The 15,871-nt window shown below is 50.9% G+C and overlaps 1 protein-coding gene across 1 annotated transcript; it reads left to right on the forward strand.

Annotated features, from left to right (window-relative positions):
• Positions 1–1,519: 1,519 nt before the first annotated feature.
• On the forward strand, positions 1,520–2,416 carry LOC144179491 (beta-1,4-mannosyl-glycoprotein 4-beta-N-acetylglucosaminyltransferase-like). Its single transcript, XM_077707862.1, has one exon. The coding sequence runs from the start codon at positions 1,520–1,522 to the stop codon at positions 2,414–2,416; it is 897 nt and encodes a 298-aa protein (XP_077563988.1).
• Positions 2,417–15,871: the final 13,455 nt, after the last annotated feature.

Below are 15,871 nucleotides of genomic sequence, written 5' to 3' on the forward strand. Positions count from 1 at the left end.
TCTTTTTATGTTTCGCCGGTGTTAAAGAACCAGTGACAATATTATCTACTTAGAAAATTAATCTCCCATGTGTTTGCATTATGCCCCCTTATCTTCAGCCTATGGCTTCGCACTCCAGGCCTATATATATCTCCATACTGCATGTGCGCACCGAAAGTTTCCCCCCTGTAGAGCATTTATAGAACATTTTCCTCCTGGGCACTATATATAGATTTTTTTATGGGAGCACAAGAGAGATCGGTTCCGCTTACATATTTTAGTGACGCGCGTTCTTTACCAATATATTTTTATTGGAGCTAAACATATAATAGCCATTTTTGTGTTACAACGGTCGGCCGTGGTATGCACTCTGATGAGCAGCGTAAACCACAGACTCAATTTAAAGTATCAGAAAATGTCCATTCTCCGTGAGGCACAGCTTGCTTCCTTTATTCTAACAGCGGAGCTGTTGTTGCTGGCCGTAATGTGCGGCGCGTAACGCGTGCCTCGCGGCGGCCGACGAGCGTCCCCGGAACGCGCAGTAGCTTTAGAAAAAAAAAAAAAAAAACTGGCGGAAATTTCGAGGAGCGAGAAAATGCCGAGCGCGCATGAGCGCGTGCCTCGCGGCGACCGACGAGCGTCCCCGGCTCGCGCAGTGGCTTTAGCAAAAAAAAAAAAAAAAAAATGCTGGCTAAAACTCTGAAGAGCGCCTCGCGTTGCCTAGCAACCAACAACGCCAATAATGACGCAACTCTTGCTCCGCGACGCGACTACAGGAGCGTCGCGCATCTGTCGTGCACGTACGCACCGCCGCTGCGCCCCAGCTGTCGTCAAGCGCTACCGCGCATGTAAAGCTTGGCACGAGGAACACCACGATATCGATGCATATGACGATGATTACTACTAGCACAGTGCAAAGCGGCGACGGAACATGTAATTAAACAATTTCAAACTTGTACAAACGCGGAGTATGTGTCCTTCGGTGCTCACGTAGAAAGAAATCCTGCAGCTTCTATGGTTCAAGCCTTGTGCGACTTAGTGCAAGCTTCGCCAGTTTTTTTTTTCGTCATCTTCGTTGCCTCAAATCCCTTCATTCCAAGCGAGACACAAGGCCGCAATCATCTGATAAGCCATCGATACGTGTTCCAATGTTCTACTCCAGCCACATCTGCTGGCAATTTGAACCCTAAAGGAAAAAGAAAAAAACGGCTTCCGCCTTTGTGGGTATCACCACCACCATAATCATCAAAGTAATCATAATCGTCATCGTAATAATCACCGGTAGAAGCAGAAGTGGTAGTGGCAGTATAGTGACTTTCACAGCATTGCGGGATAACACGAGCCGTCGATAATGGATAGGGTTCAGCGGCGCTTTTACCACTCCACGGAATTCAAGGCGGTTTTAGTCACCGTCCTGCTGACAGCCTTCCTGACTCACGTCTTCATGGAGCTTCTGATCGGGCCTGACCCGCCGTACTCTGCTGCGAAGCCTAAATGCCGAAACACTCTACCACTAAACTATCGCGTTCCCGCAGCAGTGATGGCCGGCGAAGGCTTCGGTGGGGGCGCCGTCGAGCGCAGGCGCTGCCGACGCACGGTCGTCAACCTCCTGCTCTTCCACAACGAAGTGGACCTGCTTGAGATCCGGTTGGGAGAACTGTACAACGCCGTGGACCGTTTCGTGGTCGTCGAGAGCACCCGAAACTTCCGCAATCAGCAGCGAAAGCTTCTTCTCGAACCACTGCTGAACACGTCGCGCTTTGAACGCTTCAGGGACAGGCTCGTCTACGGCAAAATCTCTGACCACCCCAAGTTCCCGTCCGACTTGGACCCTCGTGCCGTCCGGTTGGCCCTTCACCGAGTCTTCATGGACGAATTGATGGCCAGCTTCACCGAATCGCTGCCGCGGATCGAGGACGACGCCTGGATTTTGTTCACCAGCGCCGACGAAATACCCAGCGCGGAGGTGGTTGACTTCCTCAGCCACCATGACGGCCTGCCCGAGATGGTGTCGTTCCGCTACGCGAGCAGCGTCTACAGTTTCCGGGTGGCGCACACGGACGGAACGACGACGGTAAGGACCGCTTGCACTTGGCGGCGCCTCCGCGACGAGCTTGAGGCTTCGCTGAGCCGTCTGCGGTTCCCGTCGTCGCAAATGGAGGAGTCGTGGACGCTGGGCACGCAGTCTGAGCCGGCTGGGTGGCACTGCTCGTGGTGCCTCGGCCTCAGGGGCGTCATGGCCAAGATGGCTAGCGAGCCAGGGTTGAAGGGTCGTCCCGTCGACGTCGGGAATGTGGCCCGCCTGATGAAGACTGGACGTCACTACAACGGGACGGTTGTCGCGACTTCGGAATGGAAGAAAGTGCCCGCCGCTCTGCCGGGATTTGTTCACAGCAACCAAGAACGCTTCAAAGGCATACTTTACGCAGTCCCGTAAAAGTTTCACCTTCCCCTTGTACATACCGTTTTGACCTCTCTAACTGTGTGAACAGAGTCTTGTGTGGTAGCCTGTGGGGCTTAATAAATGAGGCAGAGAGTGAAAGATGTCCAGGCAATGAAATGGGAAGAAGAGAGGCGGCATAAAAACTGATTTACTTTGTTGTTTATATACTTGTCTTACCCGCCGCGGTGGCTCTGTGGCTAAGGCATTGTGCTGCTGAGCCCAAGGACGCGGGTTCGATTCTCGGCCGCGGCGGCTGCATTTCTCATGGAGGGGAAAAGCGAAAGCGCCCGTTTGTTAGAGATTTCGGCGCACTTTAAAGATCCTCAGGTGGTCAAATTAAATAATCTGGAGCCCCCCCTACGGCGCGCTTCATTGCCTGTGAAGCGTCTGCACGTTAAACCTCATAGTCATAATCAGATGCTTGTCTTCGAAGGTGGTCCGAAGGTGGTGATGTTTTCCTTTCCTTCCTCCTCTCTTCACGCTAGCCATATGTGTTTACATGCGCTGGTTCTGCACTTGTCCTGTCCACACCTCGTCCCCTGTTTGTTATTGCGCTTGTTTTCTGTGTGGATGTCTGTTTAAACAGGAGGCACGCGAAGCTAGCAACAAGTATTTGTGCGAAGCGAAGCGCTGAAACACCCGTGGCTGTAAGGTGTGCGCTGCAGACTGCTGCACGAGTAATACGAGTCTGCGCTGTGCGTCATGCTGTGGGGAAGTTTCTAAGCTATAATCTACTTAATTTGAACGGCAGCTGGTTCCAGATGTATCATAACGTCCACCAAGAACCTCAATCGGATGGGAGGACTGGGGCTATGATGATTCTTGTATCAGTCGTGCGGCCCACTAAGTGAGCCGGGGTGATTTCAGGTTCTTTACAGCATATTCTTGGACGAAACCAGCGCGAACTTAAGCAAAGACAAAGGAAGATGAACAGAAGGAGAACCGCTGGTCTAACAACTAAAGTTCAATATCAAGAAGGGTGAATAAAACACAAAACAAAATAAGTAAAAAAAACACTGCGCATGAGCGAAACAAGTTTACCAAAGGCACGGTGATAAGGCAATTTATCTAGATAGACACCGGCTACAGTCAAGGCCCACGCAGATATGCAATCTCTTTGGGATGAAGACGCACGCTTGCTTGGCTGACACACTTGTCTCCTCTTTCTGCTATAGATATGTGGAACGCTTCCATAATTTCACGGGGCGTTTGTTCACGCTGCCTAAATAAAATGTCACTGACAGGAAAATTAGGTTTACATCCGCTGCACTCAGTACAATGCGAAGAAAGGTGTGATGATGGGGGGCCCTTTATTGACAATTCATGCTCTCTCAAACGCACGTTGGTACAACGGTCAGTGTTTCCAACATAAGTTCGGCCACAGGGTAAAGGAATGCTGTACACAACACCCGTTGCGCAGACGACGTAGTGGTTCTTGCGGTTAAGAACACAACCATGCAAACCCTTTCTTATCACTTCTCCGCTTTATATTTCTATCCAGCCTGGCAGAACGCAACTTGTTGCGAGCCGTGATAGCCACTTGCACCTCATAGCGATAGCCCACTTTTTTTAGGCGGTGCGTGATGACATGAATGTATGGGAGGACGGCAACTTTTGGGCGCTTTTGTGTATCCTCTGTAACATCTCGACATGTGGTTCTTTAGAGACAATAGGCCGCGAAAAAGAAAGTAGCATGAATGACGTATAAAAATTGGCGCCAATAAACGGTGTGAAGGTGGTTGGAAAGCAAAGCTTTAGGCGACACCAACAACAATTGCCCATGCGACGTCACTTGAATTCACACACGTGGCTCAAAAAAGAGTGACACCAGAGATTCTGCCTGCTGTTATCTGGAATTCGCGGGGGCGGAGCCCCGAACGCAGCAGCGCCGGGCACGGCCGGGCTAGAGCGGCGGACGCCGCCGCTGTAGCAAGGCCGTTGTTACGAATGGGCCAGCGCGCAGTACTTCCCCGCATCACTCCTCGGCTGTGCGGCGAAGCCACTCGGGCGCCTTCGGAAACAGGCGCAATCATGTCGGCAACAAGTTGCGACAAAGCCTCGTCAGACGCTTCGCTCTCTGCGCATTCGGCGGCTGCCTGCACGGCTCGTCTCCACGCTCTTCAAGGACACAGAGGCAGGCCCCGGTGATCGCAACGGAGTCCTCCTCTCTCCCCTCTCTCGGACTCAACGTGCCCGAGGCTATGAACGGCTTACGAACTCTGGAAAGAGTGTTGCGTGTGTCTGTGACGTTTGTGCGTGTTCCAGCCTGTTGCGTTTGACCGTTATCGCTTTTGGGTATAAATAGAGCTGCCCAAGCATTGTAAACCATTCCTGTTAGAGCAGCGAATCGATGTTGTCGCTCTGCTCGAGTCCTGTATTGTAACCTCGCCCGTCGGGGCATTGTTCTTTGGCTTCGGCTCACCTCTCGCTATGAAGTAAACAGTTACGTTAGCCTACGGCTTCTGGACTTCTTCACGGCTGCAACAGCGGCTGGCCGCTCGCATCATACACGCTACCACTCGTATGTCGGAGGCCACGGAGCTCGGATCGGGTGCCCCCGCCCGGTCGCAACAACTGGTTGGCAGCGGTCGGATGGCAACTTCGTAACACCTGAGGCCAGCGGTGCGAGACCCAACACCACGGACGTCAAGGCGGCTTCGGACTTCGCAGAATTCACGGCGGTCAAGGGTGAGTGCGGGACTTTTCTTCACTGAGTTTTACCAGGCTTCTGAGGATAGCTGGTAGGGCGTGTTTTTGTCGCGTGGGTTATTCGCGCAAAACATTTTTGGAGCAGTGGGAAAGCAGTACTCTAGACCGGCCATGAATTTGAAAGCGTTGAAAAAACCGCAGTTGTTGGAGCTTGCAAAAGAGTTGCGCTTGGATGTTACGGACGCGCTGAGAAAGCCAGAGCTGATACAGGCTATACTCGCTGTTGGTGCTGACGATGAGGAGCTGTCGGAATGCATTGAGCGGATCAATGGCAGGGAGACCGCGAAACGTCAGGCCGCAGAGGCAGAGGCTGAGGCTGAGCGTCAGCGTGAGGAGCTCGAAAGGCAGGAACGCGAGGAAAGAAAGCGAGTACAGGAGCTCGAGTGGCAGAGACAAGATCAGGAACGCAAGCTCAAGCACGAGGAAAAGATGCGATGGTACGACCTCGAGTTCGAGCGCCTTGAACAGGAAGCAAAGAGGCTCGAAAAAGAGAGACTCCAACGGGAGAACAAGCACCTAGAGCACAAAATTCAACTCGAGCAGGAAGAAGCGAAGCCCGAGTTAGAAAAGTTGCTCGAAAAAGACCTCGTTTTCGTGGATAGAGAAACTGGCCACGGTAACGAAAAGAAAGCAGCAGACGCTCGGGAGCGCGAGTCGGAAGCGACCGTTGCTGCCCCGCAGCGCGTCAAGGTTGCTGAGAGAGATAACGACGGCGCATTAGCTCAGACTGTCGGCAGAGGCGGCAGAGGGCAGTGCCTGTCCACTGAGTGCGATAATGTGTCGGCGTTTGTTTTGGAGATCTCGGCGGAGTGTTCGGACGGTTCAAATTCGCGGGACGCCATGGAAATGGCTACCGGTCTGAACATGAACATTTCGCGAGATAGCGAGGTTTCGCTGGAGTGCGTAAACCATGGCGCTACCGAAAGACAACACGAGTCCGCTGAAACGGAGGTTGTTCCTTCGGACGGTAGCACAGAAACGAGCGATGGGGTGGCAAAGCCTGCAGTCGAGGCAGCGAACGGTTTGCACAGCTCAGTTGGGAGTCATGACGATCTCGCCACTGAGCAAGCCGATTCCGTTCTGCCACCAGCTCAGGTAGCTGACCTCGAGCAACGGCCAGCCGAGCTCGTAGAGATTCAGGTGTCGCGGGCGGCTGAGCCGTCTGAGACAGGGCAGCATGGATCTAGTGTAGCCTTGACAGCCGCAAAACAGAACGAAAACACCCTTCGGTGTTCGCTTGCTGAGGCTGTCGCCGAAACAGCGAGGCACGACGAGGTAGTGACTGATGGATGCTACGAGACGTCTAATGAGCACATCGTGCCCTTGTCACTCCCAGCTGACTCTCCCGACGCTAGGCCAATATGGGCTAAGCTAGTTGAGATTTCGGTGGCGCCTGTGGCTGAGCCGAAGTCGGGAACCAATCAGCCTAGAGGAGAGAACGTAAACACGTTCCGATGTTCGCTTGCCGAACGCGTTCGTAAAAAGGCGAGCAAGAAGGATAGAGGGAAAACCTCTGCGCGCACTTGCGGCGCGTGTTTCAGTGCAGGCACGCGAAGGGGCGAAGCCGTGAGCTCGCATCGCGCCAGGGGGACGCCGCCTCCAAAAAGGAGTGCACGCCTTACGTTCGAACGCTGGAAAATCTCGCTCGCTTCTCCGCGCGCTCGGCCTTTGTCGAAAACAACGGCCGGTGTCATTTCATGCGGTCGCAGCAGCGTTGAGGGAACGGCTGCTGACGTGAACGTGAACACTTCGCGAGATAGCGACGTTTCGCAGGAATGCGTAAACGATGAGCTTTCCGAGACGCCGCACGAATCCGCTGAAACGGAGGTTGTTCCTTCGGACGGTAGTGCGGAAACGAGCGATGTGGTGGCAAAGCCTGCAGCCGAGGCAGCGAACGGTTTGCACGGTTCAGTTAGGAGTCATGACGATCTCGCCACTGAGCAAGCCGATTCCGTCCTGCCACCAGCTCAGGTAACGGACCTCGAGCAACGGCCAGACGAGCTCGTAGAGATTCAGGTGTCGCGGGCGGCTGAGCCGTCTTTTGAGAATCAGGCAGAGCAGCCTGGTTGTAGTGTAGTTCTGGCAGTGAGGAAGCAGAACGGGAACACGCTTCGGGCTTCGCGTGCTGAGGCTGCCGCCGTAAGCGCGAGGGACAACGAGGTAGTGACTGTACGAAGCTACCCGGTGTCTAAAGAGCTCGTCGTGCCCGTGTCACTCCCAGCTGATTCTCCCGATGATAGGCCAATATGGGCTAAGCTAGTTGCGATTTCGGTGGCGCCTGTGGCTGAGCCGAAGTCGGGAACCGATCAGCCTAGAGGAGAGAACGTAAACACGTTCCGATGTTCGCTTGCCGAACGCGTTGGTGAAAAGGCGAGCAAGAAGGATAGCGGGAAAATTTCCGCACGTACTTGTGGCGCGTGTTTCAGTGCGGGCACGCCCAGAGGCAAGGCCATGAGCTCGCATCGCGCCAAGGGAACGCCGCCTCCTAGAAGGAGTGCGCGCCTTACGTTTGAACGTTGGAAAATCTCGTTCGCTCCTCCGCGCGCTCGACCTTTGTCGAACAAGACGACCGGTGTCATTTCACGCGGTCGCAGCAGCGTTCAGAGAACGGGTGCACCTAAAGTACGTTACAGAAGGGGAAAAGCTCGGGGCATTGACGAGAGCTCAAATCGCAGCTCTCTGCGCGAGAAGTGGCCTGTAGACGCCTGACTTTCTCAAGTTCATTGTTTTTCCTGGAGCAGGTTTCGCCCTTTAGTAAAGATTACGTTTCTTTTTGTGTGGGACATTTCCAATCACGCGAAATGTCACCTTTCAAGTTTGTCACTTGTCTAAAGTACTGCTGGGCAAAAACATAACTAGTGTAGTTAGTTATTCGCGTACTTTTTCGCAACTAAAAGCCTGGTAGATCTTCAGTGTTGATTTGTCTTCGCACTTGCCGGCGATGCGGTTGTGTCTTCCTGTGTTGTTCTGTTGCTTGCCTGACCAAGCCAGAGACGTTCTTGGGGAGCCACTACTCGTCCAGTGACCCGCCCGGTGAAGCTCCAGCACGGTGTCATACAGCCAAGGCCTGGAGTCGAGCGTCTGCCGAATACTTCACTTCGACAGCATCCCTCCGGACAACGGTTGCAAACCCTTATCCATCGGGATCTCGGACCCCCGGCGGAGAAGCTGTTACGAATGGGCCAGCGCCGCAGTACTTCCCCGCATCACTCCTCGGCTGTGCGGCGAAGCCACTCGGGCGCCTTCGGAAACAGGCGCAATCATGTCGGCAACAAGTTGCGACAAAGCCTCGTCAGACGCTTCGCTCTCTGCGCATTCGGCGGCTGCCTGCACGGCTCGTCTCCACGCTCTTCAAGGACACAGAGGCAGGCCCCGGTGATCGCAACGGAGTCCTCCTCTCTCCCCTCTCTCGGACTCAACGTGCCCGAGGCTATGAACGGCTTACGAACTCTGGAAAGAGTGTTGCGTGTGTCTGTGACGTTTGTGCGTGTTCCAGCCTGTTGCGTTTGACCGTTATCGCTTTTGGGTATAAATAGAGCTGCCCAAGCATTGTAAACCATTCCTGTTAGAGCAGCGAATCGATGTTGTCGCTCTGCTCGAGTCCTGTATTGTAACCTCGCCCGTCGGGGCATTGTTCTTTGGCTTCGGCTCACCTCTCGCTATGAAGTAAACAGTTACGTTAGCCTACGGCTTCTGGACTTCTTCACGGCTGCAACAGCGGCTGGCCGCTCGCATCATACACGCTACCACTCGTATGTCGGAGGCCACGGAGCTCGGATCGGGTGCCCCCGCCCGGTCGCAACACCGTGCGTCGGGAGAAAGAAAACGGAGAGGAGCGTCTTTCGAAGGGTGAGACAGCGGAACCTAGCCATTCTGATGTGCTAGCTCAGGGCTACACCACCGCGCGACACAAGCCCAGACACTGAAACAATTTGGCATGTGAGATTTATACCGATTTAGACTAGTTAGTTTAGTAAGTTTGAGAATTGCGAGAAAGCTGAGTTATAATCGCTTTTTATCAGAACCACTTGCTCCCTTGGCATTTTGTAATACCTCTTAAAACACAACCGAATTGGTATTCACCAATTTAGAAAACGGAGTCCCATTCGTGGCAAGTAGTGCGCAAAAGGTAGCGTTTCTCTAGAGGTCAGATGCCTGTATGTGGTCTTTACATTTTGTTTTCCCGCCCTGCGAACCAATCCTTAACGCATCTTTGCCGTACGCTCACCTAATTCCGTCGGGTCCGGGTTATACCCAGCAGGTGCTGTCGAAAAAGTTAACCAAGGCCCAAAACAACTGTAGCTAAAGCAGACGACAAAGCCGTCCCGCCAACTCGCCCGCCGGTGCGAGCAGTCACTTGCGTGCGGGGAAAGCTGGGTTATAGCGCCCTATCACTGCGCCATCTGCACTGCGCTCCGTGAGTGAAAGCGTGGAGGTTTCTTGTCCCGCACGCCGCGAAAGAACCATTGGCAGGGTGAGGTAGAAAGCTTTGCTTTAAAAAAACCAGCGGAAAATATCTGTGCGAATTTATACGTATTTGAACAAATTGCGGTGAACGATTTTCTACTAAAGTCACCGTTGGCCAAGTTCCAAACTTAACCAACGATGAGGTGGAAATGGCCCTCAAAGAGAAGAAGATAAGCAAAGCTCCATGTGATGACGGAATAAAAATCGATTTATTAAGTGAAAGGTGGAGACATTGTCACAGGCAATCGCGGTGTTATTCCAGCAATGCCTTGGGACTTCAAAGGTACCAAAGGCACAAAAAATGCGAACCTAATTCAAATTCACAAAAAGGGATCGGTGTCAAAGAAGTGAAAAAAAAAATACAGGCCGATCAGCCTTTTATGTGTTGTGTACGAGCTATTTGCGAAAGTAATTACTTAATCGAATTAGTGGCATGATAGACCTTCAACAACAACAAGAACAGACTGAATTTCAAAATTGTTTTTCAACAATGGATCATGTTCACGCAATCAATCAGAGAATTCAAAAACGGGGAGAATTTAGTACGCCTCTATGCCATTCATAGATAATTGAAAAGAATATGTTGACTCTAATGATCAATAGCCTCGGGACAGCACAGCAGTTTGGGATAGGGGGCGAGATAGTGGAAGTGGTAAGCGAATATATCTACTTAGGCCAAGTTGTGACCCCGGATCCCAACCATGAGGCAGAGATAATTAGAAGGATCAGAATGGGGTGGTGTGCATACGGCAGACATTCTCAGATAATGAATGGCAGCCTACCATTGTCCCTGAAGAAGAAAGTGTATGACAGCTGCATCTTACCGGTACTCACCTACGGGGCAGAAACCTGGAGGCTCACTAAGAGGGTTCAACTTAAATTGAGAACGACTCAGCGTGCAATGAAGCGGAAAATGATAGGTGTAACATTAAGGGACAAGAAGAGAGCGGAGTGGGTCAGGGAACAAACACCTGTTAAGTACATATTAGTAGAGATTAAGAAAAAGAAATGGACGTGGGCAGGGCATGTAATGCGAAGGCAGGATAACCGTTGGTCATTAAGGGTAACAGAGTGGATCCCTAGAGGAGGCAAGCGTTGCAGGGGGTGGCATAAACTTAGATGGGCAGATGAGATCAAGAAGTTTGCAGGGATAAATTGGTCACACTTGACACAGGACCGGGGTAATTGGAGAATAATGGGAGATGCCTTTGCCCTGCAGTGGGCGTAGATAGGCTGGTGATAATGTTGACTCAGTGGCCACCGCCACGATGTTGGAAGAATTCAGAAATAGTAGAATGGAGGAACCTTCGTAGAATTGTTCAAGGATATTAATGAAGGCTCCACGGCTACGATTCTCTTAGTTAAGAAGGCAAAAACTCTCTACCACAGGGGGTGTCCAGCAAGGGGACGCAATACCACCGCAATTATTTTCGCTTTGATTAGAGAGGGTATTAAGGAAACTTAATTTGGCAAAAAAAAAAAGGAATTACGCATCAATAAGAAATGCCTAAAAATCTTTGGAGATTTGCAAATCTCAAATACTAATGCCAGTCCCGCGATAACTAAAACAAATCATGCACCCCTCCGTCTAACGACGACTATGGTTGAACGGTAATCTTGCGCTGCTCTGGTGGTACGCGCCACTTTTCTAGAATACACATATCAATTCTCGGGTGTGCACTCCGTAGGCCTAAAGTTTGGGTTTGGGGTATACGGCGTGGTACCTGCTGCCTGGCGTTCAGTGAGCAATTTTTTGGGTGGGTGCAGGTTTGAGGTGTGATGATGATGATGATTATGATGATTGATATTGGTTTCGCCTTTGTAGCGGGATGATGACATGTCAGCTTACCAAAAAGGACTAATATACCCACGTTCTATACTATTGGTTTAATACTAGCGCTGCTTAGGGCAGGCACAAGAAGCTTATTAGGCGCAAAATACTTTTTTTTTCTGTTACAGGTGGTAACTGTTAAACCAGAGAAAGTTTGCTTTCCTGCAGGGCTTATTGGCGTACAACGGCATTAGCGAGGACAACAAAGCTTAGCTTTAAAAAGCAAACCAACCAAAGTTTAGTTTTTATTGCGGTTAAAACGACTGGGTGCGTTACCTGCAAATGGCATTTACGTCGGATACGATTAACTTTGTCACTTGAAGCAAGCGAGCCGAATGAGAGGATGGCATAGTCCTCAACACGAGAGGGGCCACGGAGAGACCGGAAGCTTTGTCTTCTTCTTCTAACAATCCCTCTGAAGGCCAGCCGCCTACCCGAAGTGGGTACATGTGATTAGATTCCGGCAGGAGATATGCCAACTGTTTATTTTTGTGCCTTGTCATTCAGTTCTTTATAGGGGTGGCCAAAAGATGGATGTGGTTGAAACAAACCACCTTGATTGATAGTAGGGTTTAACGCGCCGACGCAGCGCAGGCGATGAGGCGCGCCGTAGTGGAGGGCTCCGGATTAATTTTGACCGCCTGGGGATCTCTAACGTGCGCCGAAATCTCGTACACACGGGCATTTTTGCTTTTCGCCTCCATCCGAAAAGCGGCCGCCGCGGCCGGGAATCAAACTCGCGACCTCGTGCTCAGCAGCGCAACACCTTAGCCACTGAGCCACCGCGGCGGGTAATCAAACCGCCTTATATGAGTTGTTTGCTGCCTGCAGTGTGGCGCAATGCAACCGAAAATGGTAATCCCAAAGCCACAAAGGGTTGGACTCCCGCCTTGAAGATGCTACTGGAGTTGCTCCTCTGGCATTATAAGCTTCCTGCAAAATCGTGCGCCGCATAAGCGGTAATTGGTTACTCCTGCGTGTCAGGAGATCCTGCATGTCAACAGATCATGTCAGGAGATCAGGAGATCAAAGAATTTGGTAAATATAAAGCTCGAGACGAGGCGCCTACTCATGACGTAAGATGTCAGTGTATTATCCTAATTAAGAGGTAGTTGCTTTTCACACTCCATAGCGGATTGTAACACGAAGCCCGCACATATCATTGCTCTTGTTGTGGTCTAAAAAGTCTGTCTATTCATGCGACCGTCAAGACTTTTTGGGGCACGCTATAAATAAAATAGCGGCTTAGCAGCTTCCAACCGTTCATTAAAAGGCTCATAAAATGCTTTCCGGGATGGCTCTTTTAAATGCTTCAGAAGCGTACAAGGAAAACTGAGATACACCAATAATTGCGACGTTCGTGCCTATTTTCCCATGCCGTGCGGTAAGCCCATTTATTCGTTTCGGAGTTCCAAACAAAGGCCTCAAGCGTAGCGCCTTGCACACTACGCGACGCCTTGCATTGCCTGTTCATAATCGGTGATCAGGCAGCCTGGAGAATGAACACACTGGAACACTCTCGGCAAATAAGCTTTGTTTTCCTGAGTAAACGGGCGAGGCGTTAGGTAGAACTTCGGTAGAACCAAATCGATAGTTTCAAAATTTCGCGCTATTCGGTTGCTGGAGGTGATTGGTGATTTTACCGGTAGGTGCTGCTACCTGTTCACACGCAGTCCCAACGTTGCGCATTCAAGCAATTTCGAAAGTCCCGGAGTCAAGGCACATACATGCAAACTTTGGAGTGAAGATGAATTAAGGAAAAAAATGCTTCCAGGCGCCAGATGGACTAACGCACTACTTTGCTTAATCAGCGCTGGCATTTCGGCTTTAGGCGCGCATACTAAACAACTGACCTCGTTTGAAGTTTGATGCGCTCGAAGTAAATACGATTTAAGGAGCAGTGGCAAAAAAGGAGACTAGGAGGCTGATGATGAAATGGGCTGATGATGAGCTTTGAATGTACACATTTGCAAATTTACCTGCGGGTATAGAAGCGACGGTGTACGAAGGGGCTACTCCTGAGTTGCGCATGCTCGCTTGCCCGCATGCCCGAATGCCGGAGTGCGGGCTTCACGCCGGTAATTGTGGGGTCACTGGGCTTGAACTGCAGCTTGCTTACTTGATTGCTATTAAAGACGATAGCATTTCTTGGGCTACTTAAACCCAGAAATTTTGGTCTGTCTGTCTGTCTGTCTGTCCGTCTGTCTGTCTGTAACTCGATTCAGCCACCGGGCCAAAGTAAAATGCTTACTGCGCAATAGTCTTATATACTCACAGCCAAATGTAAACGTCTAAGCCTGGTTTATATGTTCATACTTGTCAAGTTTGTTTTACAAGAACAAGAGATTACGCAAATATAAGACCGTAAATTAGTACACAAGAGATATTTACAGTGTTCCTTTATTAAAAAATTCCTGGATGCTTGGTTTTTCGATAGCAAATGATATTCTACATCTACTGCAGAACAACGCGTACCGCCTGCTGTTGCCCGCGCTAACTACGGGCGGCATATGAGAAATCACGCGGCAACAGCAAAGAAAGGTTCCACTAGCTAGGTTCCACGTTCTGCTTGGAACGCACGTGGAGCACGGCAACGCGGTTTTATAAACCTTGAAGTCGGCCGCCTCGATTCACGCGCGTCTCCGCCGTACTTCAGCGCTGGCATCGAGGTACCCCAAGTCTAGCAGTGGAACGCAGTAAATTGAAATCGCTTCGAGCAAACCTTTAGTGTGTTTACCTTGGGATGAGCGCGACGGAACAGGAACAGCATGAGAGGTGAGCGGGAAAGCGAAGGGGGCATTTCCTTGGCAAATGTCCACAAAGACTATCGTCTTTTGACGACATTTGCAACGAAAGGAGCAGATACGCGGCCATTTTTTTAGGCCACGACAGGAGGAGGAAGGAGGAATAAACTTTATTTATGCGAGCCTTAGGTGCTGCTGTCTGGGCACCCGCCTGGTGGGGGGTTTCCTCTAGTCCGGGATACCCGCCCGCGCTGGCCACCCGGGCCCTCTCTACCATTCTACGCTGGGAGGAGAGGTTGGAGCTGGTCAGCTGTGCCACCCACTGCTCGTAAGTAGGTTGGGGATTGGGAGTAATGGACGGGGTTAGTTGACACCCCCATACCAGATGGTACAGGCTGCTAGGATGGGGGCAGTATTTGCAAGATGCGGGGTAGAGGGTGGGGTACATTGCATGGAGTAGGGTATTGTGGGGGTAAGAGTTTGTTTGTAGTCGCCGGAGTATGGTCAGTATTGTACCTTCGGTTCTGGATAGGTGTGGGTGGGGTGCTGGGTATTGTTGGCGCCCGCGCCGGTAGTGGGCGAGTATATCGGCGTATTTTCTCAGGGGCGTAGGCTTGAGGATGTCGTCATCTTGTAGTTTGTCACCCTCTTGGGAAACGGCCCGGCGTGTATGCGCGCGGGCGGCGGCGTGTGCCGACTCATTTCCTTTGAGGGTTTCGTGGCCAGGTGACCAGACAATCTGTAGTTCAGGAAGTCGCTTAATTTGTTTTGGTATAGCCAATGCTGGTTGGGATATTCGTCCGGTCAAGAAATTGCGGCATGCAGCTTGGGAGACTGTCAGTATAACTGTGTAGTCTTCGCAAGTAGTAGAAACTTCTTCGGCTGTTTCTATAGATTTTGTAATGGCTGTGACTGCGGTTAACTCCTTTCCGTTGGCGTCGGTCACACTGGCAGCGTGGTCAGATTTGTGGGGGTATGGAGAGGCGTCTGCATAGCGAGTGAAGGGGAGGTGGTCGTACTGCACATGGATTGCTCGTGCTCTTGCTGCTCGGCGTGCCTTGTTATAGGTCGGATGCATGATTTTGAAAATATTCAGTACACCCATTTAAAAGCAGCTCTATTATGCACTGATAAATTTGCGTCTCCATTTATTCATTCTTAATTGTTTGGAGAACAACGCGAAAAACGCGTACGGAAAGACTACAATTACTTAAAAACAACGTTTTGCAAATAATTCGATATTTTGGAGCCACGTTGCTCCTATTTTTAAGGAGCAGGGAATATAGTGAGCCGGTACATTTGTTCCGTAATCTATAAACAAATTAAGACTGAATCCGGGGTTTTTAAAAAAATTCAGACATACTTTCCGAGTGCACGTAAATGCCAGTTACAACACACAAGGCAATGAAGAAAAAATACACAGAAATTGTGGAACGCGGAAAACATCCTGCAAATCAAAGAGTTTTTAAATGCCCATCCCTATAAATTGGCCGTAGCCGAGATGAGTCTTTCATTACATATTGCCGCGAACCATGCATTGGATTTATTTATATTTTGCGTGTACCGCCCAGCTGCGCCGGGCTGTGTTATCAGTGTCCCGAGTGAAGCGCACGTTCCATTCTTTCTTTCTTATGCCGCACGGATTATCCCATTTGATAGAAAGTACGTTTCACCCTAACGCCACTAACCTAGAGCAGT

The sequence above is a fragment of the Haemaphysalis longicornis genome, unplaced genomic scaffold (assembly GCF_048455015.1).
Source record: "Haemaphysalis longicornis isolate Haplotype H1 unplaced genomic scaffold, Haemaphysalis longicornis Haplotype H1 scaffold_4, whole genome shotgun sequence".
NCBI lineage: Eukaryota > Metazoa > Arthropoda > Arachnida > Ixodida > Ixodidae > Haemaphysalis > Haemaphysalis longicornis.